Source organism: Ranitomeya variabilis, chromosome 4 (genome assembly GCF_051348905.1).
Source record: "Ranitomeya variabilis isolate aRanVar5 chromosome 4, aRanVar5.hap1, whole genome shotgun sequence".
Lineage (NCBI taxonomy): Eukaryota > Metazoa > Chordata > Amphibia > Anura > Dendrobatidae > Ranitomeya > Ranitomeya variabilis.
Window position 1 is genome coordinate 576,452,358 of NC_135235.1, and position 26,821 is coordinate 576,479,178.

At 44.7% G+C, this 26,821-nt stretch overlaps 1 protein-coding gene across 3 annotated transcripts; it reads left to right on the forward strand.

Moving 5' to 3' along the window:
* Positions 1–2,881: 2,881 nt before the first annotated feature.
* Positions 2,882–21,048, forward strand: GID8 (GID complex subunit 8 homolog). 3 transcript variants are annotated; one of them, XM_077252903.1, is made up of 5 exons: positions 2,882–3,001; positions 8,107–8,229; positions 17,107–17,303; positions 17,934–18,131; positions 20,363–21,048. In XM_077252903.1, exons 2-5 carry the CDS (start codon positions 8,112–8,114, stop codon positions 20,534–20,536), a joined length of 687 nt encoding a protein of 228 aa, XP_077109018.1. In that variant the 5' UTR covers positions 2,882–3,001; positions 8,107–8,111; the 3' UTR covers positions 20,537–21,048. The 3 variants fall into 3 exon arrangements, with proteins under 3 accessions (XP_077109018.1, XP_077109017.1, XP_077109019.1); XM_077252902.1 differs by having other exon boundaries at positions 2,964–3,101; XM_077252904.1 differs by having other exon boundaries at positions 3,001–3,101; positions 8,110–8,229.
* Positions 21,049–26,821: the final 5,773 nt, after the last annotated feature.

Below are 26,821 nucleotides of genomic sequence, written 5' to 3' on the forward strand. Positions count from 1 at the left end.
TCGTGGAAGGTGACTAGAGAAAAATGGTGTTTTAAAAACGAGAAATTGCTGGTCAGCATCAAAGCCGGGACATGTCAGCTGTTTTGAACAGCTGACATTTGCCCGCAATAGCGGCGGGTGAAATCGCGATTCACCCGCCGCTATTAACTAGCTAAATGCCGCTGACAGCAGCATTTAACTGGCGCCTCCGGCCGGGCGGCCGGAAATGAGCGCATTGATCTGAGGTCCCGTACAAATCCTGTGTAAGATTTACATATACAAATGTTTGGTGATCGTCATGTCTCCTTATTTTTGTTTTTAAGAATGATCTAATAACATTTTTTCTCTAAAAGCGTGACACACATTTTGTAGGTTTATAAATGTGGAGAAAATGGAAAAAGCAATCTTATTATGAAGCGTCAGGCATTTTTAATTGGTGCTCATTGCACACCTGCATTTCTGCTGCGTAGCAGCGATCTGATAATCGCTGCTATGTAGCAGAGGCGATCGAGTTGTGCCAGTTTCTAGCCTCCTATGGAAGCTATTGAAGCATGGCAAAAGTAAAAAAAAAAGTAAAAAAAAAATGTGAAAAAAATTTAAAAGTTTAAATCACCCCCCTTTCGCCCCATTCAAAATAAATCAATAAAAAAAAAATCAAACCTACACATATTTGGTATCGCCGTGTTTAGAATCGCCCGATCTATCAATAAAAAAAAGCATTAACCTGATCGTTAAACAGCGTAGCGATAAAAAAATTCGAAACCCCAGAATTACTTTTTTTGGTCGCCACGACTGCATTAAAATGCAATAACGGGCAATCAAAAGAATGCATCTGCACCGATATGGTATCATTAAAAATGTCAGCTCGGCACGCAAAAAATAAGCCCTCAACCGATCCCAGATCATGAAAAATGGAGATGCTACGGGCATCGGAAAATGGCACAATTTCTTTTTTTTAGCAAAGTTTGGAATTTTTTTTCTCCTCTTAGATAAAAAATAACCTAGTCATGTTAGGTGTCTATGAACTCGTAATGACCTGGAGAATCATATTGGTAGGTCAGTTTTAGCATTTAGTGAACCTAGCAAAAAGCCAAACAAAAAACAAGTGTGGGATTGCACTTTTTTTGCAATTGCACCGCACTTGGAATTTTTTCCCCATTTTCTAGTACACCACATGCTAAAACCAATGGTGTTGTTCAAAAGTACAACTTGTTTCGCAAAAAATAAGCCCTCACATGACCATATTGACGAAAAAATAAAAAAGTTATGGCTCTGGGAAGGAGGGGAGCGAAAAACGAACACGGAAAAACGGAAAATCCCAAGGTCATGAAGGGGTTAAGGGCATAAAAATTTGGAAAGTTGGAAAATTGCTAAATTTTCGCCAAATTTCCGTTTTTTTCACAAATAAACGCAGGTAATATCAAAGAAATTTTACCACTATCATGAAGTACAACATGTCATGAGAAATCAGAATCACCGGGATCCATGGAAGTGTTCCAGAGTTATAACCTCATAAAGGGACAGTGCTCAGAATTGTAAAAATTGGCCTGGTCATTAACGTGCAAACCACCCTAGGGGGTAAAGGGGTTAAAGTAATGGACAACCCCTTCTTGATCAAAATGTTTGGCCCCATAAAATAATAAAACCTATACTCACTTCCTGCGCCGGCGCCATTCCTGCGGTGTCGGCACTCGCCCTCTGTTGCAGTTGTTGTGACATGTGACCCTGGTGCCCAATCCTGACTCCACCTTCGGACAAATCTAATCCGAAGAGGAAGTCCGGGCTGGGGCTGATCTCCGACTTCCTCTTCAAGTTAAATTTCACAGGAGGCGGGGCCAGTGACGCCAGCGCTGATTGGATGTCTGCGTCAAGTGTCAAAACAACCGCACGAGAGTCTTGGGGAGAGCGAGTGCTGACACCGCGGGAACGGCGCCGCACGGGAGGCGAGTCTAGGCTTTATTATTTTATCAGGGATATGCAAGAAGTGACAGGAAGAGGAAGGATCAGCTGCAGTCCGAACTTCCTCTTCATGTTCGATTTGTCCGAAGGCGGAAACAGTGACGCCAGCGCTGATTGGGCGCCAGGCATCAAGTGTCACAACACCGCACGCGTTCCCCTGGACTACCAGTGCTGACATTGCAGGAACGGCGCCAGCACAGGAGCTGACTGTAAGCTTTATTATTTTATGGGGGCCAAACATTTTGATCCCAGTAGTGGACAACCCCTTTAAGATTTAAATGTTGCAATAGTTTTTTCCAACCACAGGCAATCATCCCCTATGGGCTTGGACACGTCCGAGTCTCGCATGTGGAAACCAAGCTCTGGCGCCGGCACTTTGGAGCGGAGCGTGCAACTCCATGTGTTCCTATGCGGCCGCACGCTCCGCTCTGGAGTGCCGGAGCCACAGCTTGGTTTCCACATGAGAGACACGGACGTGTTTCTCGCAAGTGGAAACAAGCCCTTTAAGGCTGCCGTCACACCTTCAGTATTTGGTCAGTATTTTACCTCAGTATTTGTAAGCCAAAACCAGGAGCGGGTGATAAATACAGAAGTGGTGCATATGCTTCTGTTATACTTTCCCTCTAATTGTTCCACTCCTGGTTTTGGCTTACAAATACTGAGGTAAAATACTGACCAAATACTGCTAGTGTGACGGCAGCCTAAAGGTCACACTGGGAATTGCTGCTACTATCCGAGTTCTCACATCATTACAATGACCACTTGGAGGGAGACACATTTCTGCAGGTTACTGTGTGACTGACTTTATTTGTAGGGGACCCCATAACATCCTTTATTATGAGCGGAGCCTCAGCCAGGAGTTACTGCCACATGTCTGCAGTCACAACTGGCCACCGTGCAGGATCAGTTGCCTATAGCAACCAGTAAAAAAAAAAGCTGGAACGCACTGCGCATGTGCTAACCGCAACTTCTCAATCACATGACTAAACCTCGCGTTGTTTGTCGAGTCACGTGATACCTGATGAGAACTCGGTGCTTCGGTGACGTCAGCGCCGGAAGTTCGGTAAGCGTCTGTTTACCGGGGGCTGGTGGAGGACTGGTGTCATTCCATGGTGTTGCCGTCCGGTGCCGACTTCCGGTCATTGTATGAGAGCCGGGCCCAGGTAGCTCCGTCCTGACCCGGTCCCCGGGCTGTTTACACCTCGTCCATACTCTCTGGGGGTGCAGCCCCGTCTTTCTCTGTGTGTTTCCATGTCTCTGCCTCCTCCATCTTCACAAGTCTGTGTCCTGCTCCATAGACACCCAGATAATCCTAATAATGGCTGCTGTGCTGGAAATCTGTGTGTCTATGGAGACCGACTACTGGAGAGCGGAGAATGTGTCCGCCATGCTATACGACTGTGTGGCGGATTCTCCATCGGAAATAATTGTAAGACGTTGTGTTTATCACCATCGCCGTGATTTCTGACCACCGTGATGACTCGTCCGCCACCGTGTCACGTATCCATAGCAACAGGCAGCATCTAATGAGGGGGCACCTAGGGCTGGCACTGTGGCACGTCTCACAGCTGAGGGTTTGCTACCATTGTGCCCGGTGTGCCCGTCAGCAGACATCTGTCTCCTGCGCTGATCGTCTGTTACAGTGTATCAGTGTGGCTTCCACCCTGCGGGAAACCTGAGATCTGCACAGTGTGAGCGACCCATTCATTCGCACGCAGCAAGCAGAGCTATTGGGAAAGTAGATATCACATGCATGCACAATACATATGTACATAGATACCATCCTGTCACACTTTTAAATAATATATAATTTTATTAGGTCATTCTTAAAAACAAAAATGTAGTGATCTAAAATCAGAGAGATATAAAACAAAGAAGTGGACGTCCATAGGTTGGGACATAGAAATATAATAAAGGCGCAAATGTTAATAGGCGCATGTATAATGTGTAAGCCTCGATCTGAGGTCCCGTACAAATCCTGTGTAAGATTTACATATACAAATGTTTGGTGATCGTCATGTCTCCTTATTTTTGTTTTTAAGAATGATCTAATAAAATATTTTCTTTAAAAGCGTGACACACATTTTGTAGGTTTATAAATGTGGAGAAAATGGAAAAAGCAATCTTATTATGAAGCGTCAGGCATTTTTAATTATACAGTGAATAAACCTTAAAGGGAACCTATCATGTAAAATATCGCTATTAACCTGCAGATACAGGGTTAATAACGGTCTGACACCATGCGGAACTGAGGGCCGGAAGGTAATGAACTTTCTTCACATTGGCGCTTACAGTCACAGGAATGGCGCCGGGATCTTTTCTGTAGAGCACAGCAGCTGTAACCGCTTCCCATCACTGACTGACAGCAGCTCAGGGTGACCAGGGTTGTGGAGTTGGTAAGCCAAGCCTCCGACTCCTCAATTTCCATGACTCCGACTCCATAGCCTAGAGTGTGACAGCCGTACAGTGTCAGAATGCTATTAACCCTATATCTGCAGGTTACGGGTATGTGTACACGGTGTGGATTCGTGTGCGGATTTTTCCACGCAGATTCTGAAAAATCCACAGGTAAAACGCCCTGCATTTTACCTTGCGATTTACTTCGTTTTTTGTGCGGATTTCACCTGCGTTTTTACACCTGTGGATTCCTAATATGGAAAAGGTGTAAAACGCAGCGAAATCCGCATGACAAATTGACATGCTGCGGAAAATAAACCGCAGCGTTTCTGTGCGGTATTTTCCGCAGAATTTGCACTGTGGTTTTTGTTTTCCATAGGTTTACATGGTACTGTACAACGCATGGAAAACTGCTGCAGATACGCAGCCAAATCCGCAACATGTGCACGTAGCCTGTTAGTGTTATTTTACACGACACATTCCCTTTAAAGAGGTTATTCCCACCTCTTGTATAGGTGATAACTTGAGACTTGTTGGGGGTCAGATAGATGTTTAGGCAATGGTCACATGCGGTAGATCTTTTCCATGTATGTGAATAGTATGTCTGCAGCTTCTGTATGGATTTCAGATGAATGAGACGGTCACAAGAAACAAATCTGTCCAGTGCAAATTCTAAGAGTAGATTCACACATTGCACACATCACAAAATCAGCACTGAAATATCCCAGATTTTATTAATTACTAAAGCACAAAACATGAAACTAAATTCCCCATCCAAATCTGCAATACAATGAAGATGTGCAGAATCCACACATAGCGTAGTTTTGAGATGATTTTACCCCCACATTAATGTCCAGGAGGTCATTGATCTCTATAGTAAACTGCTGGATGCCGTACAGGTCAGTGACCTCCTGGATAGTGTTCTTAGGTGACTTGTTTTCAGCACTTATAATCCAGGAGTGGTATCATGAGCGGTGAGCAGCTGAGCACTTGGACCACTGTGTGTCAACACGCTTATAATACATAGTACTGTTTTTTTTCCACATTTATTTTAAGCGTGGGGAAAAAAATACAATTCTTTAGGCGTTTCTGGTTAAAAAGAAAAGTTCAAAATGAAGCTAGTAAAGCTTTGAGATGTTTTTTTTTTTGTAGCTACAAAATCCAATCGTGTGTGAAAATAGTCTTGCAGCAGTGGTTGAAGGAAAATTAGATTTTTTTTTTTTTGCCTTTGAATGCTGCAATCAATAGTGATCATGTCATTTCTAAGGGAAAACCTGATTTTATTGCTTCCGATTTGTTTCATTCTGCAGCTCGTGCTGCCTCCCCCTCCGTGCTAGCCCTCCCGTCACCGCTGGCCTCCTCCGTACTGGCTTGAGCAGTTTTTCCAGTAAATGGCAGGCCGTTGCATCATATAACAAATTTCCATTATTGTTTTATAGCTCAATGGGCCGGACCTGAAAAAGTGTCAAATTTTATGTACTTCCCAGGTGACCGGCTCCTGCACCGCCTTATGTTACCTATTCCTATCTGATCTATGTATGGACCAGACCATTGTAAGATCGCGCCCACCATGTCTTGTGTTTGTCTTCCAATTTCTACTGCAGGAAGTTACGTCCACATTGGCACATTGTCTCGTAGGTTTCGTCCAGTTACGAACTGGACAGGAAATGAGCAGTATTTGGAGAGTTTATCCAACCCCATTCAGCTGATCATGGCGCTGTCTGACTCCCACCTATCCCATATTAATGACTCGTCCTGTGGCTAGTTCATCAGCTGTTAGGTCCCAGACTAGCCACGCACATTAGATTTCTGGTAACTGCCAGCTCACTCCCCTGACTCCCCCATACACAGGATACTCAGCTGAGGGCTTCTGTGTTATGAGAGAGCCGATCCAGTAGATTACCTCTCCGACAAACAGAAGGATCAGCCATTGAAATTCAACAAGCCAGCTCCTTCTCTCCCCTGACATCATGCTTGGGCAGAGTCGGGAGGCCCCCGCACACATTAGATCCCTGGCCAACTTTTATCTAATGTGTATGAGGATCATTAGCAATAGCAGTCCTGATGCAAGACCCATGCTCCAGCCTGTAGGGTTGTTATACATCTTGTACAGGATGTTTTGTAGCACACTTTTTTTTTTCCTTCAAATACTAATTAAAATGTTTTCTTTAAAGGATTGTGTCAACATATGTCTTCAGAATCACAGCCTCCACACTTCCTTGTTGCTGGGGGGGGTAGGCGCTCCTCGTACAGTGTCAGCTCTGGTTGAGCAGCATTGCCCTATAGAACTAAATGTTCTATTTTGACACATTCAGGTTATGTCATTGTGTGTGTTCTTAAGGCCTCCACACACCTTTAACTAATGTCAGCTATGCCCCTCCCTACAATATTGACACTCTAAAGTGTATGGTGTTCCCCCGACAGATGATTGTCTGGGAAAATAAGGATCTAGCATGTCCAATTGCTGGCTTTTGTACTCTGAGAGAAAAGCAGCCGCCAGTGATGTCTGATAGCAGATATCCCATAGAGATCACAGAAGCTTATGTGTATGGGACAGTTGGGCGAGATAGCTGCTATCGTTCAGCTAACAGTTATCTAAAATGCATGGGGAGGTTAAAGGGAACCTGTCACCCCGTTTTTTCAGTATGAGATAAAAAATAGCGTTAAATAGGGCCTGAGCTGTGCGTTACAATAGTGTATTTTGTGTACCCTGATTCCCCACCTATGCTGCCGAAATACCTTACCAAAGTCGCCGTTTTCGCCTGTCAATCAAGGTGGTCAGGTCACATGGGCGTGGTGACATCGCTGTTTCTTCCCTCAGATCTTGCTTATCTTTCCGTTGGTGGCGTAGTGGTTTGCGCATGCCCAACTGCCGAATCCACTGCGCAGGTGAAGAAAAAGTGCAATCTGCGCTATTCCCCCGGCTATCGGTGGGGGCGGCCATCTTCCTCAGGCCGCGCGTGCGCAGATGGAGCGCTCTGCTGCCCGGGGCTTCAGGAAAATGGCCGCGGGATGCCGCGCGTGCGCAGATGTAGATCGCGGCGGCCATTTTTCTGAAGCCGAGTTCGCATTGAAAAAAACGGGGTGACAGGTTCCCTTTAAAGTCTACACTGTAATGTCTACATTTACATATGGATATAACAGTGTCTTTGAAAAAGCCCATAGCACAGCAGCTCCTAGAAATATGGACAGTGATTTAAGAGAACTGTGATTTTGCTGGATTGATATCAGGAGCTGACTCGCAGCGGGAAGTGAGCAACTGTTTAAAGGTTTGTTTACATTTGCTGTCCTGGGGCACTAAGCGACTTCACATCAGCTACTTGCTTGCTGATCAGGGTTCTTTTAATATCTTGTTTGCCCAGGCCATCCTTGCTTCAGATGTACACTGAGCGGCGTGTAAAGCTGCTTTCACACATCAGTTTTTTGCCGTCAGGCACAATCCGGCGAATTTTGAAAAAAACGGATCCGGCGGCAACTTTAGTTTTTTTTTTCTCAAAGACTTTTATTCACTGTGGATTGCGACGGATGACCTCACATTTCATCCGTTTTTTGCCGGATCTGTCGAAAATTAATTTTCCGGCGGCAGGAGAAAATGGACATAGGAATGTTTCTTCTGTCCGTCGAAAAAACGGAGAGCGACAGATTCGACGAAAAACTGATGAAACGTGAGGTCAAATGATGGAACAAATCATGCATTTTCCATACAAATCATGCATTTCAGAACATGAGAATAGCCCTTTAATTATGGTATATATTTTCTGTCTTTCACAGCAGTCATGAGCTATGCGGAGAAACCCGAGGAGATCACCAAGGATGAATGGATGGAAAAACTGAACAACTTGCACATCCAGAGAGCAGATATGAATCGACTGATCATGAACTACCTGGTAACCGGTGAGTGCTAACTGCGTGTGCGATTAAAGGGTCAATAATCCTAATGTCTGCAGTTTATATTACTTATTTATTACTGAGTACTGGCAGTGCAAGGAGGTTTTTAGCTGCTTAAATAAAAATGAATGCTTTTTTTTTACTGTGCAAAATTTAGTAAGACCTAAAAGGAAAAAAGACAACCTTCAGAAGTTAGAGGTTGTTTAACCCCTTCATGACTGGACCTTTGTCAGCTGGTACTTACCGATCTTAGAGGTACAGGATAAATCATATCTACAATGCGGCACCGCAACTGCTGTAAAAAGGAGAAAGACTTATTTCCTGATTCATCCCTTTATCGTTTTTGATCTTTCCTAATCCACCCCAATCCCCCTCTCACCCCCTTCTGACGCCAAGCACAGATCAGTACTTGATCGCTGATAAGTGCTCAATAGATCTATTTTTGGAAGGTGTTTTTTTTTTTTTTTTGGTTTGTCCTGCAGCTGCCAAATGCTGATCAGTGACGCAAATCACTGATCAACGTTCATGGTCACTGTTTTCTACACCTTTTTTTTGTCTTGGTCTATTCTTACCCCTCCCCCCTTTGCCCTCCGTTCATGCGTCCTGCAGCCGCCGAGTACTGATCAGTTGAGTGAAAACACCGTGTGCACAGCTACAATGTGGTGCTTAGACTAGGTTCCCAAACCATCAATTTAAGTAAGAAGTCGTCGAGCACTCAACTTCAGCAATGATAGATTAGATTTATTTGTAGCACTTGAAACGTTTCAGTCCATAAGGACTTTCATCAGTCACGTGCTTATCCTAGTTAGTAGGGCAGAGTTTATGGGGGAGAAAAAATTCACACGGAATGTGCAAAAAGCGCCGCCACACCTTGGGGCATTTATGGTAGAAGTAATTAAAGCTTAGAGAAAGTGCTGATATAGTGGGGCGATGACCACAATCACGGATGTAGCACCCACAGGCTGATCAAGCTGGTAAGAGGGGTGAAGGGCACAGCCTCCAGACACGGTGTCCACCGCTAGTCTCAGACTATCAGCACTTTCTCTAAGCTGAAACGTTTCAAGTGCTACAAATAAATCTAATCTACCATTGCTGAAGTTGAGTGCTAGACTTCTTCTTACTTGAGTACTGATCAGTGACACAAATCACTGTTCACTGCCCGTGCTTGCTACTTTCCAGGACACTTCTTTTTTTTTTCTTTTTTTTTTTTTTCACCATCAAAATTTTTCCTCTCCCCCACCCCTCACTTTGCACCACTGCGTAGGTGTGTCCTACAGGCACTGAGCAGACGCACACCATTGAAAAGCACCTGAGCTCGTTTTTGGCAAGGACTTTTTTTTTTACTGTCTATTTTTATTTTATTTTTTTTTGGTCCTTTCTTGCACCACATCCGTGCATGCATCCTACAGCCGTCGAGTTCTGGATGGTGACGAACTTCATTGATCGGCCTTCTGTTCTTTTTGGGGGGGGGGGGGGTAAAAAAAATAATACAGACATAATTTAGATTAGGGACAGTTAAAATATACGGAAGTAATCGTTATCTACTACAGTATTTTTTACTGAACTGAGTTAGTGTTAGAGTCGGCGTGGAAAAAAAGAATCCGATCCGTGCGTCTGTTCTACAAAATTTGTGGCACAAAACCGCCCTTCATTATTTTCGAACTGGACCCCTATAGACGCAGTAGAAATGATGACGTTTTGGGCTTGGTCCTTCACATGCGGTTAGTGAAGAAAACAGAATGTCGATAATATTGGAGTGTTGACATTCTGTATAACACTCCAGTGTTCCGCATGGTCATGACCCGTAAATGTTTTGAGGCCATCCACAAATTTTTGCATTACAATGATAATGCACAATGCCCTCCCTGAGGTGACCCCAACTTTTCAAAGTTCGTCTGGTCATTGATGATATCAGCAGCAAGTTTGCTGAGGTGTACATGCTCCAAAGGGACATCTGTGTGTATAAGTCCCTAATTTCAAGGGGAGATTCAAATTCTGGCATTACCTGCCCAGTAAGAGGGACAGGTACGGAATTAAACTCTACAAAACTGTGAGAGTACCTCAAGGTACACCCACAAGTTTAGGGTTTATGAAAGGGAGGACACCTAAATTCAACTGCCTGAATGTCCCCCTGTCCTGGGAGTGAGAGGGAAAATTGTGTGGGATTTGGTACACACACTGCTGGATCAATATTATCATTTTATACCAGCATCGCACTCTTCAAGTCCCTCTCTGCGTGAGCTACCGAAGCCCGCGATACTATCTGCAATTAAATCAGAGAGACCTACCTAAGACGCTAATTGGGCACTGTTACATTTGTGAAAATAAAAAAAAATAGGTCTAAAGTTAAATTTTTGTGAAAAAAAAGTTAAATGTTCATTTTTTTCCATCCACATTGCTTCAGTTCCTGTGAAGTAACTGAAGGGTTAATAAACATCTTGAATGTGGTTTTGAGCTTCTTGAGGGATGCAGTTTTTAGAATGTGTCACTAAGGGGTATTTTCTGTCATATAGATCCCTCAGTCGCTTCAAATTTAATATCCCTAAAAAATGGTTTTGTAAATCTTGTAAAAATGAGAACTCACTGATCAACTTTTAACCCTTTTATAACTTCCTAACAAAAAAATGTTTCAAAAATTGTGTTGATGTAAAGTAGACATGTGGGAAATGTTATTTATTAACTATTTTGTGTGACATAACTCTGATTTAAGGGCATAACAATTAAAAGTTTGAAAATTAGTAAATATTAAAAAATTTTCGTCAAATTTCCATCTTGTTCACAAATAAACGCAAGTCATATCAAACTAATTTTACAACTATCTTGAAGTACAATATATCAAGAAAGAAAAGTCTCAGAATCACCAGGATCCGTTGAAGCGTTCCAGAGTTATTACCACATAAATTGACACCGGTCAGAATTGTAAATTGGTCAGGAAGGTGCAAACAGCCTTGGAGGGTAAAGACACTATATGACACTGTATTATGGAGAAGTCTCAAAGGGTTTCTTCAGGAATAAAAAAAAATGGGTTAACTAAATGAAATGTCATGGTAAATAAATTCCTAAACACTTTTAATTAGCAAATCACAATTGTTTTGTCTAGGGAGTGTGATCAGTGTAGAATAATAATGGCCGCCACCTTGATAGACTGACAAAAACATATCTTTTAATGTTTTGAGGAGTTGTCTATTAGCATATGCAGTAAGAAGCTCCTCTGCTGTGACCTGGAGATAACCTGTGCCTTGTACTTTCATTCAGAATGACAGGGTGGACAGTAGTGTGAGCAGCCTTTTCTTACCTCAGCATCCATAGTAACTCCAGTATTAAATCAGATGGACACGGTGGACAGCAGTGTGAACAGCCTCTTACCTTGGCATCCCTGGTAACTCCAGTATTAGATCAGATATGGTGGACAGCAGTGTGAGCAGCCTCTTCTTACCTCAGAATCCCTAGTATCTCCAGTATTAGATCAGATAGACATGGTGGACAGCAGTGTGAACAGCCTCTTACCTTAGCATCCCTGGTAACTCCAGTATTAGATCAGATATGGTGGACAGCAGTGTGAGCAGCCTCTTCTTACCTCAGAATCCCTGGTATCTCCAGTATTAGATCAGATAGACATGTTGAACAGCAGTGTGTGAGCAGCCTCTTCTTACCTCAGAATCCCTGGTATCTCCAGTATTAGATCAGATAGACATGTTGGACAGCAGTGTGAGCAGCCTCTTTTTACCTCAGCACCCTGGTAACTCCAGTATTAGATCAGATAGACATGGTGGACAGCAGTGTGAGCAGCCTCTTCTTACCTCTGCAGCTCGGGTTTCTCATACTTTCAAACTTATTGTCTATGGGCCCAAGGTGGGGACCTTCTTGTTCAGACAGAATTTGATGGCTGCAGTCCATCAGTTTCCATTGATTGGCTACAGCCATTACGTAACATTGTTTTTGCCAGGAGACTGGTGGGAGACAGAAGCTAGTGTGGAGAAGCGGTGCTGGTTCTGGTGGCGAGTACCTTTTTTTTTCTTTTCTTTTATTCCTCACCCTGGGCTCATACACAATGTTTTAACCCCTTTCTGCCATCTGACGGAATAGTACGTCAGCTGGCAGTTCCCCTGCTTTGAGGTGGGCTCCGGCGGTGAGCCCACCTCAAAGCCGCGACATGTCAGCTGTTTTGTACAGCTGACGTGCCCGCAATGAGCGCGAGCGGAATCGCGATCCGCCCGCGCCCATTAACTAGTTAAATGCCGCCGTCAAGCGCTGACAGCGGCATTTAACTAGCGCTCCCGGCCGCGCGGCCGGGAGTGCTCGTACCGCTGACCCCCCGTCACATGATCGGGGGTCAGCGGTGCATTGCCATAACAACCAGAGGTCTCCTTGAGACCTCTATGGTTGTTGATGGCCGATTGCTTTGAGCGCCACCCTGTGGTCGGCGTTCAAAGCAACCCAGCATTTCTGCTACATAGAGGTGATCTGTGCTTCACCTCTATGTAGCAGAGGCGATCGTATAGTGCATGCTTCTAGCCTCCTATGGAGGCTATTGAAGCATGCCAAAATTAAAAAAAAAAAAACTGTTAATTAAAGCAATTAAAAAAAAAAAATCAAACACACACATATTTGGTATCGCCGCGTTCAGAATCGCCGATCTATAAATAAAAACAAAGGATTAACCTGACCGCTAAATGGCGTAGCGAGAAAAAAAATCAAAACACCAAAATTACGTTTTTTTGGTCGCCACGACATTGCATTAAAATGCAATAACGGGCGATCAAAAGAACGTATCTACACCAAAATGGTATCATTAAAAACGCCAGCTTGGCACGCAAAAAATAAGCCCTCACCTGACCCCAGATCACGAAAATTGGAGACGCTACGGGTATCGGAAAATCACGCAATTTGTTTTTTTTTTTTACTTTTTAGCAAACTTTGGAATTTTTTTCACCACTTAGATAAAAAATAACCTAGACATGTTTGGTGTCTATGAACTCGTAATGACCTGGAGAATCATATTGGCAGGTTAGTTTTAGCATTTGGTGAACCTAGCAAAAAAGCCAAACAAAAAACAAGTGTGAGATTGCACTTTTTTTGCAATTTCATCACACTTGGAATTTTTTCCCGTTTTCTGTTACACGGCATGGTAAAACCAATGGTATCGTTCAAAAGTACATCTCGTCCCGCAAAAAATAAGCCCTCACATGGCCATATTGACGGAAAAATAAAACAGTTATGGTTCTGGGAAGGAGGGGAGCGAAAAACAAAAACGGAAAAAGCTCCGGGGGTGAAGGGGTTAAAGTAGGAGAAACCTTCTGCCCTTATTGTCTTTTGTATTATTTAACATCCCATAAGATAATATATTTGAGACCAATATCGGTCATCACATAGACAGTAAAGCACAGGGATGCTGGATTATCAGATTCTTTACATGATATAACCGGTCACATCATGGACCAGGAAGTAATTTTCAGATGATCCAGAACTGTCTTTGATGCCAGATTAGCAAACTTTCCTGTTCCGCTGGATTAATAGTGACTAAAGCCAGACATACAGGTTACTGTGGCCCTGATTTGACTGGTGTTTCTGTCTTTTATGTGGATGCTACTCGTTAAAGGGCCATATACTGCTAGATATCTGTAACAACCAAAAACCTTTACTGCATATATAATTTAATATATAATTTACGATTATTACTACACATGTTAATTACTATTTTCTTAATCAATTTTTATTAATGATTCTCAAAGATACTTAACATATTGTATCTATAAAGTATATATATGTATGTATGTATGTATGTATGTATGTATATGATAAATATTTTCACCAGAAATTCTGTAATCTATTAAGATTATTATTTATTTATATAGCACCATTGATTTCATGGTGCTGTACATGAGAAGGGGTAACATACAAATTACAGATATCACTTACAGTAAGCAAACTAACAATTACAGACTGATACAGAGGGGCGAGGACCCTGCCCTTGCAGGCTTACATTCTACAGGATGGTGGGGATAGAGACAATAGGTTGAAGGTTGTAGGAGCTCCGGTGTTGGTGAGGCGGTAGCTTCAGTAGTGGTGAGGAGGCAGCGGGGTCAGCGCAGGCTGTAGGCTTTCCTGAAGAGGTGGGTTTTCAGGTTCCGTCTGAAGGATCCGAATGTGGTTGATAGTCGGGTGTGTTGGGGCAAAGAATTCCAGAGGATGGGGGATATTCTGGAGAAGTCTTGGAGGCGGTTGGGTGAGGAGCGGATAAGTATGGAGGAGAGAGGGAGGTCTTGGGAGGACCGGAGATTACGTGAGGGAAGATATCGGGAGATTAGTTCAGAGATATATGGAGGAGACAGGTTATAGATGGCTTTGTAGGTCAGTATTAGTAATTTGAACTGGATACGCTGAGGGAATGGGAGCCAGTGAAGATTTGCAGAGCGGGGAAGCGGAGGAGTAGCGAGGAGAGAGATGAATTAGTCGGGCAGCAAAGTTAAGGATGGACTGGAGGGGTGCAAGGGTGTTAGCAGGGAGGCCGCAAAAATGGATGTTGCAGTAGTCAAGGCGGGAGATGATGAGGGCATGCACAAGCATTTTAGTAGATTGATGGTTGAGGAAAGGACGGATTCTGGAGATATTTTTGAGCTGGAGGTGACAGGAGGTGAAAAGAGCTTGGATGTGCGGTTTGAAGGACAGGGCAGAGTCAAGGGTTACTCCGAGGCAGCGGACTTCCGGTACGGGGGAAAGTGTGATGTCGTTAATTGCGATAGATAGGTCAGGTATGGAAGATCTATGGGATGGAGGAAATATGATGAGTTCAGATTTGTCCACATTGAGTTTGAGGAAGCAGGAGGAAAGAAGGAGGATATGGCTGATAGACACTCTGGGATTCTGGACAGCAGAGAGGTGATGTCTTGGCCAGAAAGGTAGATCTGAGTGTTATCAGCATAAAGATGGGACGTTATGAGTTGTCCCAGGCCAAGTGTGTAGACTGAGAAGAGAAGGGATCCTAGAACAGAGCCATGGGGGACTCCAACAGAGAGAGGGTGGGAAGGAGGAGGTAGAGTGGGAGATGCTGAATGTGCGGTTGGAAAGGTATGAGGAGATCCAGGATAGGGCGAGGTCTTTGATGCCAAAGGAGGAGAGGATCTGTAGTAGGAGGCAGTGGTCAACTGTGGCGAAAGCAGAGGACAGGTCTAGAAGGAGGAGTACAGAGTATTGTCCGTTAGCTTTGGCTGTAAGTAGGTCATTAGTGATTTTGGTCAGGGCTGTCTCAGTTGAGTTGTGGGGGCGGAAACCAGATTGTAGATTGTCAAAGCAAGTTAGATGAGAGGTGGGAGGAAAGTTCAGCGTGGACGTGCTGCTCCAGGAGTTTGGAAGCGAATGGGAGCAGTGATGTTGGGCGATAGCTGGACATAGCTGTTGGGTCGAGGGTTGGCTTTTTAAGGATAGGCGTTATTGTGGCATGTTTGAAAGCAGAAGGGAAGGTGCCAGTAATAGGTTGAAGAGGTGGGTTAGGGATGGGATAAGTGTGGTGTTGAAGTTGGGGAGGAGGTGGGATGGGATGGGGTCAAGCACACAGGTGGTGAGGTGCGATTTGGAGCGGAGACAATTAAGCCCCCCTTCAGTGATCTTGGAGAGGGAGGTTATGGGGTTTGGGCATTGGTCCGGTATACAAAGGGATTGTGGTCGTTGAACAATGAAGACTTATCTTGTTTGGTCGATCTTATTTTTAAAGTGTGTAGCAAAGTCCTCAGCAGAGATGAGGGAGGTTGGAGGGGGCAGTGGGGGGGTGGAGGAGGGAATTAAAGGTTTTGAATAACTGTTTGGGGGTTGTAGGATAGGGAGGTTACGAGGGTTGTGAAGTAGGCTTGTTTAGCAGAGGTGAGAGCAGATTTAAAAGCGAGTGTTGCCTGTTTGAATGCAGTGAAGTCGTCTTGCGAATGTGTTTTCTTCCAATGCCGCTCTGCAACCCTGGACAGTTGCAGTAGCTTTTTCGTGGTGTTAGTGTGCCAGGGTTGCCTATTGATACGTCTCACTCTGCCATGAACGAGAGGGGCGACTGTGTCAATAGCTGATGCGAGAGTAGCATTGTAGAAAGCAGCGGCACTGTCTAGGTGTCTCGTGGAGTGAGGATATGGATGCTAGTGGTAGGATAGAGTCAGAGAGCATGTGGGAGTCTAGGTGTGCAAGGTTTCTGTGGGGGTGCGCATGTTGCTGGACATGGGTGACCGGTGAGGACGACAGGGATGAGAAAGTGAGCAGATGGTGGTCGGATAGAGGGGAGGTGGTGAAGTTAGATAGACAGCAGAGACGGGTGAAGACCAGGTCTATGGTATGTCCGTCTGTGTGGGTGGCTGCGGAAGACCACTGAGTAAGTCCAAAGGATGAAGTAAGGGACAGAAGTTTGGAGGCTCTTGACTGAGGGGTATTAGTGGGGATGTTGAAGTCACCCATGATGATGGTGAAAATGTCAGAGAGAAAGTGAAGAAGCCTGGTGGAGAATTGGTCAATAAAGGCAGTGGCTGGGCCTGGAGGTCGGTAATCTATCTTTCTAAATGTCAAAGTTCTGCTTCTCCAGGTGACTCTCTGGATCACTGGGCACAGTAAAGAATTCCATATTATCCTGTGCCTTTGAACCATTATTGTGTAATTCTGAGTTTCTCCAGTAGTGACCACTGCAGGGGAATTGTTTGGCTAGCAGCATTACGTATCGGCCACCAAACCGTCTTGCTTCTGTAAAAGGCAATGTGATGATGAGACATCACCCTTTAATCATAACATTTTTTCTGCAACAGTCACCACTACGTGGAGCTCACAGAATATACGGAAGGTTTATTATTAAGATGAATGTAAGTTGCGTAAATCCTGTTATCTTATTGTTGTTCCCTCTTTCTTTTTTTTCCGCAGAGGGTTTCAAGGAGGCAGCAGAGAAATTCCGGATGGAGTCTGGTATTGAGCCTAGTGTAGACCTGGAGAGCCTGGATGAAAGGATTAAGATTCGGGAGATGATTCTTAAAGGACAGATACAGGAAGCCATCGCCCTGATCAACTCCCTTCATCCTGAGTTATTGGACACACACCGTTACCTGTATTTCCACCTGCAGGTCAGACCAGGGACGGCACAGGGTTAGAGTATCGCTTCATACAAAACTCACAGGACAGCTGAGGTTTGGGGAGCTGTTTGGTAGGATTGGGAAAATTTAAAGGGGTATTCCAATCGCCAAGATCCTATCCCAATATGTAGTAGGTTTAATAATGATAATAATAATAATAATTTTAGCAAATACAACCAATGTTGGGTTTTTAGATTTTCTATCTCTGACCACAGTTTTTGAAGGATAATGGTAAATCCAGGTTTAACTTTTTTTTTGTCCCTAAGGAGATGCTCCTTTTTTTTTTTTACAAATATATATCTCAGGTTATAAAAGTGCTCCTTTCACATCCAGTGACCACTGCAGCTGAGTGTTTGAGTTCTCAGTGGGTAGTGGGGAGAAAGACCCTTCCAGACTCTGGCTTCTCTTCCCCAGCATCATCTGTTGTGGGAAAGTCAGGCGGCCCATGCACATCAGCTAGTCAGGGTCCCAACAAAATTGGTGGATTTGGCTGACTTCTATCTAATGTGTATGGGGACTTAGGATCCTAACAAACCGCTCCCCTTATCTTTTCTTCTTGACATGGAAGGGATGAATATTGATAAAGTAGTTTAGAGCAGAAGTCTTCTTTTGATTCTTCAGCAACAACATCTGATAGAGCTGATCAGGCAGCGGGAGACAGAAGCCGCCCTAGAGTTTGCCCAGACACAGTTGGCCGAGCAGGGAGAGGAGAGCAGAGAGTGCCTGACTGAGATGGAGCGGACGCTAGCGCTATTAGCCTTCGACAACCCGGAGGAATCTCCATTCGGTGATTTGCTGAACATGATGCAGCGACAGAAGGTATTCTTTACAGGCCACAAATCGGACAGGATTTAGGCCTTTTCATGAATGGTTAAATCATAAAGTGTAGCAGCATATTGACCTGTAGGTAGAGGGGGCTGTATGTAGGTAGTAAGAAAGTGGCCATGTTTATAAGAAACAGCGGCAGCTATGTCCACTGGTTTTATGTGGTATTGCTTCTTCATTAACATCAGTGAAAGTAAGCTGCAATACCACACTGAACCGATTTACAAGGATGGCGCTGTTTCTGAAGAAAGCAGCCATGTTTTTCTTAATATGTACAATACCTTTTAGTCAATTGTTGGGAAGGCACATGTGATAGGTGGCCTTTATAACTCTAAAGAGAACCTGTGTGTTGGGTAATTCAGTTCACTTAATTGTCAGAAACACCCTTCTTATTCTTAGCCAGCAGGGGCCAGCAAAAATGTGTCAGATGCAAAATCCTCACTTTCCTTATCTGGGGTTAGTCTGTCCAGCCTAAAAGACCAATATTGCCTTTAATCACAGGAGCATAGCCGCTAAAATGCGGTAAGTGTAATTATAGTTAAAGGGAACCTGTCACCAGGTTTGGCCTATATGAGATGTGCCCATCACCTTTCAGGGCTGATATATAACATTTTATAATGCTGTATATCTGCCCCCAACGCAACCTGTAAGAGAAGAAAAAGAGCTTTTTTTATACTCATCTGCGGGGTGGTCCGATCCGATGGGTGTCGCTGGTCTTGGTCCAGCACCTCCTTTCTTGCATTGCTGTCCTCCTCCTTGCTTCGTGTGGATGACATGTCCCTACATCATCCACACAGGCTCCTCGGCATCGCGCTCCTGCGCAGGCATACTTATCTGCCCTGTTGTGGGCGAAGCAAAGTACTGCAGTGCGCAGGTGCCGAGAAATGTTCAAGAGCCCCGGCACCTGCGCACTGCAGTACTTTGCTCTGCCCTCAACAGGGCATAGGAGTACGCCTGAGCAGGAACGCTGTGCCGAGGAGCCTGTGTGGACGATGTAGGGACGCGTCATCCACACGAAGCAAGAAGGAGGACGGCGACCATAAGAAGTAGGGATGTGTCGGACCAAGAACATTGATGCCCCGTACATGAGTATAATAAAAGGTATTTTTCTTCTCTTACAGGTCAGGTTGGGGGCTAATGTACAGCATTATAGAATGTTATATAACAACCCTGAAAGTTGGTGGCAGCATCTCATATCGGCCAAACCTGGTGACAAGTTCCCTTTAAATGGGTTGTCAGTCTTTTGCTAAAAGTCTGCAGTCACTGTGTGACTGCATGTAGAAAAGCCGCGGAGACACCATCACGTGTTTCTCAACGCAAGCAATGAATAGCCAGGTCTTTCACCGGGAAGGAACAACCACGGGAAGGGCAGCATCCAATAAAGGAAAACCACCTATGCCAAAACATGGTATCCATCCCCAGACAGATCCTTTATTGGATGCTGCCCTTCCTGTTGTTGTTCCTTCTCGGTGAAAGACCTGGCTATTCATTGCTTGCGTTGAGAAACACGTGATGGTGTCTCCGCGGCTTTTCTACATGCATTTGCATATTTCCCATAAGGGATGGGGGCAGTGTTCTGGATCACTGCGTTGAGAAACACGTGATGGTGTCTCCGCGGTGTTGGATGTTTTGATCTCCCCGAGGTCATTCATCCTTATGTTCATAACTGTGTGACTGCAGACTTCTAAACCCTCACAGTGTGTGCACCATAGGATTCTCCAGGGTTGGCAGAGAGATTGGGCAATTACGTGACTACAAGGCCGTGCACATCTAATCAGAATGTTGCCGGACGTGTACATATCACACACCTGCGGTCACATGACCTCTCACATTCACCGTTGACAGCGGAGAATCCTGATAGCGTTTGATGTTCATGCTGTGAGGATACTGAGAGACTGCAGACTTTAAGTGAAAGACTGGACAACCACTTTAAGGTGATCATTGTGCCCACTGTAATTGACCTTTTATTGGCATCTTATCACACCTGGCCGTTAAAGATTATTTCCCCAAGGATGATGGGGGTCTAACTCCCTGGTAAGCTGACACCAGTGGCAGTGAAGTATCCTGTCCTTTTCATTGCCTAGGTGTTGTGCTTCTTAAGACAATCAAAATCCCCCTAAAAGTCTTCAGTTTTGCATTAATTTCATTAGTCAATTGGCACAACACACATTCTCCCCAAAATCCATATATATCCTCCGTAACTCAGATGTATTATGTACTTACAGGTTTGGAGTGAAGTCAACCAGGCCGTCTTAGACTACGAGAACCGCGAGTCCACACCCAAACTGGCAAAACTCCTTAAACTGCTCCTTTGGGCTCAGAACGAGCTTGACCAGAAGAAAGTGAAATACCCCAAGATGGCTGACCTCAGTAAAGGCACAGTGGAGGACCCCAAGTAACACCCCCACCAATGGGGGATACCCAGAACGTGTGCAACCTCCTGCATTACCAGTCTGTGACTGCAGCGTTGTTTTCTGTTTTTTCCTTACCAGCACTAAACCTGGACACTTCTTCACCGAACCAGTTCCTCATGGGGCACAGATTTACAAGGGGCAAGGGTTCAACCTAGCCAACCAAACGCCTGCGAGGTTAAAAAAAAAAAAAAAAGGTGTTTTTTTTTTTTCTTCCTATGGTCCCTTGGCAGTCCTGCATATGATTACAGTTATTGTCCCACTGATCTCGAGAGGAAATTTATGGAAGGAGTAGTAGTCTATGCATTTTACCACAGGATTACAGAGTTATTTAAGCCACAGTACAATGATCTGTGACCTATATATTTATGAAGCTCATTTTTACCATAGCCTTCTATGAACTGTCTCATAAAATTTAATTTATAACCTTTATAATCAATCCGGCCCCTGTAATATTATCATTATTTTTTTATATTGTGATAATTATAGTTGCATTGTATTGCATATATATATTTGCTGTGGCCTAGTTCTTCTCCAATATTATTTTCTGTATGACATGACTATTTGGGGTAGCTCGTGTGTGCATGTATGCATCAGTCTGATCCCAAAAAAATTCGTAGTTACATCCTGTATTATACTCCAGAGCTGCACTCACTATTCTGCTGGTGCAGTCACTGTGTACATACATTACATTACTACATTACTTATCCTGTACTGATCCTGAGTTACATCCGGTATTATACTCCAGAGCTGCACTCACTATTCTGCTGGTGCGGTCACTGTGTACATACATTACATTACTTACCCTGTACTGATCCTGAGTTACATCCTGTATTATACTCCAGAGCTGCACTCACTATTCTGCTGGTGCAGTCACTGTGTACATACATTACATTACTTATCCCATACTGATCCCGAGTTGCAACTTAATTTTTATAGAAGCGCTGTGCTCACCAACCAAATTACTGTATAGTAACTTGTGTAAAGACAAAAGTAATGAAGCTCAGTGCAGACAATGAGCTAGCTGTTATAGAAATTTTGACTCCTTAGCTCTGCAGTGTAATACAGGATGTAACTCAGGATCAGTACAGGATAAGTAATGCATGTACACAGTGACTCCACCAGCAGAATAGTGAGTGCAGCTCTGGAGGATCAGTACAGGATAAGTAATGTATGTACACAGTGACTCCACCAGCAGAATAGTGAGTGCAGCTCTGGAGTATAATACAGGATGTAACTCAGGAACAGTACAGGATAAGTAATGCAATGTATGTACACAGTGACTCCACCAGCAGAATGGTGAGTGCAGCTCTGGAGTATAATACAGGCTGTAACTCAGGATCAGTACAGGATAAGTAATGTAATTTTTGTACACAGAGATTCCACCAGCAGAATAGTGAGTGCAGCTCTGGAGTATAATACAGGATGTAATACAGAAGGGGCATCTTTTGTGCGTATTTTACCTAGCTCTAAGCTGTGAAGTGATGATTAGAGGCCGGGGTACGTTCTTACACAGACCTGTGTTTACTATTAATAATTGAAGGCAATAAGTGATGCATAACTCTCTATCTCCATCCGGTTAGTACTGAGCAGCGATCGTACACTTGTTATAGTCCTGGTGGCCCTTCTCTACCTCTGGGGGTCTGATCCATGCATAGATCACACTGTGGCTAATTACAATTATGTAGATTGCAGCAGTTAGCGTCATACAGTATAAACACTGAAGTTATAGGAGAAGGGATCTCTTCTCCTTAACACACAAACATAGTATACGCCTGGAAAATATGGGTAACGTGCAAGAATCGAGCAGGATAAATAAATCGAGGGGGAAGGGGTTACTTCAAATTGCGAGCAGATGTTAGCAGAGTAAGATGGTGATCTGCATGTGAGGGATTTCTGGTCACTAAATGATTGCGGCTTCTGTATTGTCCTCTGATATGGCTGACGCCTAGTATATTAATTACAGTCTTCTCTCAGACATAACAGGTACTGGTATAGTTGTGGCAGTCCTTCCATAACAGTGTACAGCCTTACTGACACAATGGAGCTGCTGTTCTGTGTTGGTTTTCCTGCAAAGATTACCTGCATGAGTAGCCTTAAGGTACACATTGGACTGTCGGCTGATAACTGGTTCGGCCAACGGACTAATGTGTATGGGAGCGATGGCCGACCGATGGTCTGGAGACCATCGATTGCTCATGTCTGATTTCGGACCGCCGATCACATTGTTCTCCTGTAGATAAGCCGCCACCTATTGTGTATGGCCAGCCTTGGGCTACAATTTTGCGTGTAGGCAGGAAGGATAAAGGGGCATGGTCTTTTCTTAAATTCTGGTTTGCAAGAACTCAGGTGTCGGGGAGACTGTGGGTGATAAACCATTCCCTTCTTCTTCCATCCCGCAGCGATGCATGCCAGCCATATTATTCCTACAAGTAACGAGGATCATTCTCTTATAGTGAGTAATTGCTATGTAAGCGATTTCCTGCTACACTCTGCACATAATGCTTTTCCCGTGCCCTAAGCTTGGTGAGTGTTGCATCAGATTGTCACTCCCTCCAACGCCATTGTCCCATTGTGTATGACATGGGCTGTGTACCCAGCAGGGAAATGGCCGGTTCCCATCATTTATTATCCTCTCTATCACTTGAAGGCAACAAAGGTGACACTGACATTTTAACAATCAGAGTATAATAGCCGGTGCCATATGAATGCTTTGCTAGGCTGGGTGCCAGACAGGATTATTGGAAAGCTGGATGACCATTCCATTGTCGCTGTAGTGGCAGCCTTATTGCTTAGCAGATATGTGTAGCTAGATACGAACAACTTATTGGCCTGGAGACGGGTATATAGCTGACAATTTCAAGTCCCGTCAGTGATAAATGTATAGCTCTGCACATAGCGGAAGCAGCCATGTTGTGCAAGGCGTTACATGCCAGCCCATAACTTAGCTGTATATGGTACTGGGAAAGCTAGGCAGCTGGTATGGTCACCTGGCATTCATCTTCCTAAAACAGCGCCACATCTGTCCTCAGGTTATTTTTTGGTATTTCCGCACAGCTCTATTGGAGCTGAGCTTTAATAGCAGACAATCCTGTGCTTTGGTGTGGCGCCATTTTTCTAATACTGGCATTGTATTGCTTCTACTGTGAACTGCAGATACTATATACTATAAAGCATTGGTATCCCAGAGGGTGTGAAACTACAACTCCCAGCATTGTAGTTTCACACCCACTAGCATGCTACGGCTTCTACCAAAGGGCATTTATTTGTCATTGTAAGGCCAGGATCACACATACGTGAGATACGGCCGAGTCTCGGAGGTGAAATCCCTCCTCTGGCGCCGGCACTCCGGAGCGGAGCGTGCAGCTCCATGTATTGTTGTGCGGCTGCATGCTCCGCTCCGGAGTGCCTGCGCCAGAGCTGGGTTTTCACCTGTGAGACTCGGCCGTATCTCGCGTATGTGTGATCCCGGCCTAATATCATTCCCGATATGTTTTGGGGTGAGGGATACAGCTCATACATCATCTATGTAGGGGACATGCATGGAAACTGGTTCCAATTAACACCAATCACCTCCTTTCCTTTTCTTCTCAGACAGGTCATGCTGTATAGGTCTGCGGGAGAATGCAGGGGTGGCACTCCGCTGCGTCAGGGAGGGGGTGGGGGTGCATTACATTGTATATAGCAGTCTGCCTTTGTATATAGTTTTACATTTTTGCAGGTTGTATCCATTGATTGATTGACGTGTGCGTGTGTGCGCTGTATAAGATGTGCATCCAACCCAAAAGAGGTTAGTCTGTTTTACAATTAAAATACCTGAGACCGGAAACTTGTCCTGCTGACTCTTTATTTTACCAACTTCCAAGGTTTCATGGGTCCTGCTGTTATCTACATGAATAGGATGAATGGCTATAGTCTCACTGCAGCGTCTCCATTTATATCTATGGGAGTGATGGGAAACGGCAACAGCACCAGATCCTTTCCTCCCAAAAGATGAAGGTCTAAGATCTGCACCTATCTTTGAATTTATTGCATGTCCTGTGAAGGACAAATCTGTTTCCATATGTTCCGTAATGGGGACAAAAGCTATGACTTAATTTTCACGCTAGAGGTTTCAAAAGTGTGAAACCGTTAGCGATCATTTGGTCTTCGGGAGAAGAGTTTTGTCCTATACAGTAGGTCTCTTGATCTGGGCTGTGGAGTCTTGAGTCAGAGCCCATTTTGGTGGAGTCAGCGTCATGGAAATTGAGGAGTCAGAGGTTTGGCTTACCAACTCCACAGCCCTGCTCTTGATAGTTTGGAGTGTATTGATCCCCTAGCTGAGGACTGAGGCATTAGGAGACTTGTAGGCCCGCCCATGCTTAGGCCCTCCCGTGCTTAGGCCCTTTCATGCTTAGCAGCTCAGAAGCCAGATAGATACGAAGTCCTACAGAGGGAGGCGGCCCAATTCCAGTCCAAGGGTAAGGTTCTCCTCTGTGGAGACATCAATATCAGGACGGGTACAGAAACGGACTGTCACCAGACGGAAACACATAAGTGCTGGGAAATTAGTCCTACAGCGACTCAGTACAGACACCAAGAAACAGCTATGACAGAGTGGTGAACAAAAGCAGCAGAACACTGCTGAATCTGTGCTGGAGCCTGGGGCTGTATATACTGAATGGGCGCATCAGGGGGGACTCATTAGGGAGATTTACACTAAAGTCACATGTGGACAGTAGTGTGGTGGATATGCTATAACATGCAGGGACCCAGCAAACATAAATGCCTTCATAATCACCCATGAAACCCACTTGTCAGACCACAACCAGATACTGCTGTATATGAGATCCACGGAGGATCCACCCACAGAAAAGCCCCATCTGACCGTTCTCAACAACCTACCACCATCCCTCAAGTGGCCTAAACAGTTAGGCACTGAGTACATCAAAATGAGCAACAGAACCGAGATCCAAGAGCTACTTGTACATTTTAACACAAGTATCTACACATTAAACCAGCAAGGGGCCAACCTGGCCGTGAATGATTTTAATAAGATCCTATTTACCATAGAAGAACTAGGAGGCCTCAGAAAAACCAACCCCAAGAGACCTACAAATAATGCCAAAAATGGTTTGACAAAGAATGTAAGGCACTATGCAACTCCCTAAGGATGGCCTCAAACCAAAAACACAGAGACCCCAACAACATGGACCTAAGCGGGACGTGACGGCATCCTGCCAGAGATGATCAAATAGAGTTCCCCAGACATACATGCAGCACTGGTAAAACTTTTCACCCACATCCTAAGCACTGGCTACTTCCCGCAATGCTGGAATCAAGGTCTTATTACACCCATCTACAAGAATGAAGGCCAATACAATCCAGCAAACTACAGAGGGATCTGTGTCAACAGCATTCTGGTTAAACTGTTTAACAGCATCATAAATAGAAGGATCATCACCTTCCTCAGCCAGCGTGACATCCTCAGCAGAAGCCAAGCTGGGTTCATGCCAAACCACTGCACTACCGATCACATCTACACCGTGCACAGCCTCTTCAAGACGCACATCCACAGTAAAAAAAAGATGGGAAAATATTTGCATGCTTCGTGGTCTTCAAGAAGGCCTTCGACTCAGTGTTGCATCCTGGCCTGTTTCTGAAACTCCTGGAATGCGCAATAGGTGGCAGAACCTACGACATCATCAAGAGATCATACACTGAGAACCGTTGCAGCGTGAAGATGAAGGTGAACGGGAAAAGGACAACCTCCTTCCAGCAGGACCGTGCGGTCAGACAGGGCTGCAGCCTGGGCCCAACTCTATTCAACATCTACATAAATGGACTGGCAGCAGCCCTGGAATCCTCCTCCACCCCAGGCCTTAGTCTGCATGACCAAAAGGTGAAGTTCCTGCTGTATGCAGATGACCTCCTGCTACTCTCCCCAACTGACAGAGGCCTCCAAGATAGCCTGGCAGTGCTGGAAACAGCACCACCTGGGCACTGCCTATCAACCAAAAGAAGACCAAAGTCATGGTGTTTCAGAGGAACCAGAATAAAACCCCCACTCACTCCCTCACATTAAATGGTTCCACACTGGAGAATACCAACAGCTATACCTACCTTGGTCTAGAGCTAAGCCAAAATGGGAGCCTCAGGCAAGCAGCAGAGGCCCTGAAAGGAAAAGCATGCAGAACCTTCAATGCCATCAGAAGACAACTGTATCACCTCAAACCACCGGTGAGAGTTTGGCTTAAGATATTCGATAGTGTCATCATGCCTATACTGCTGTAT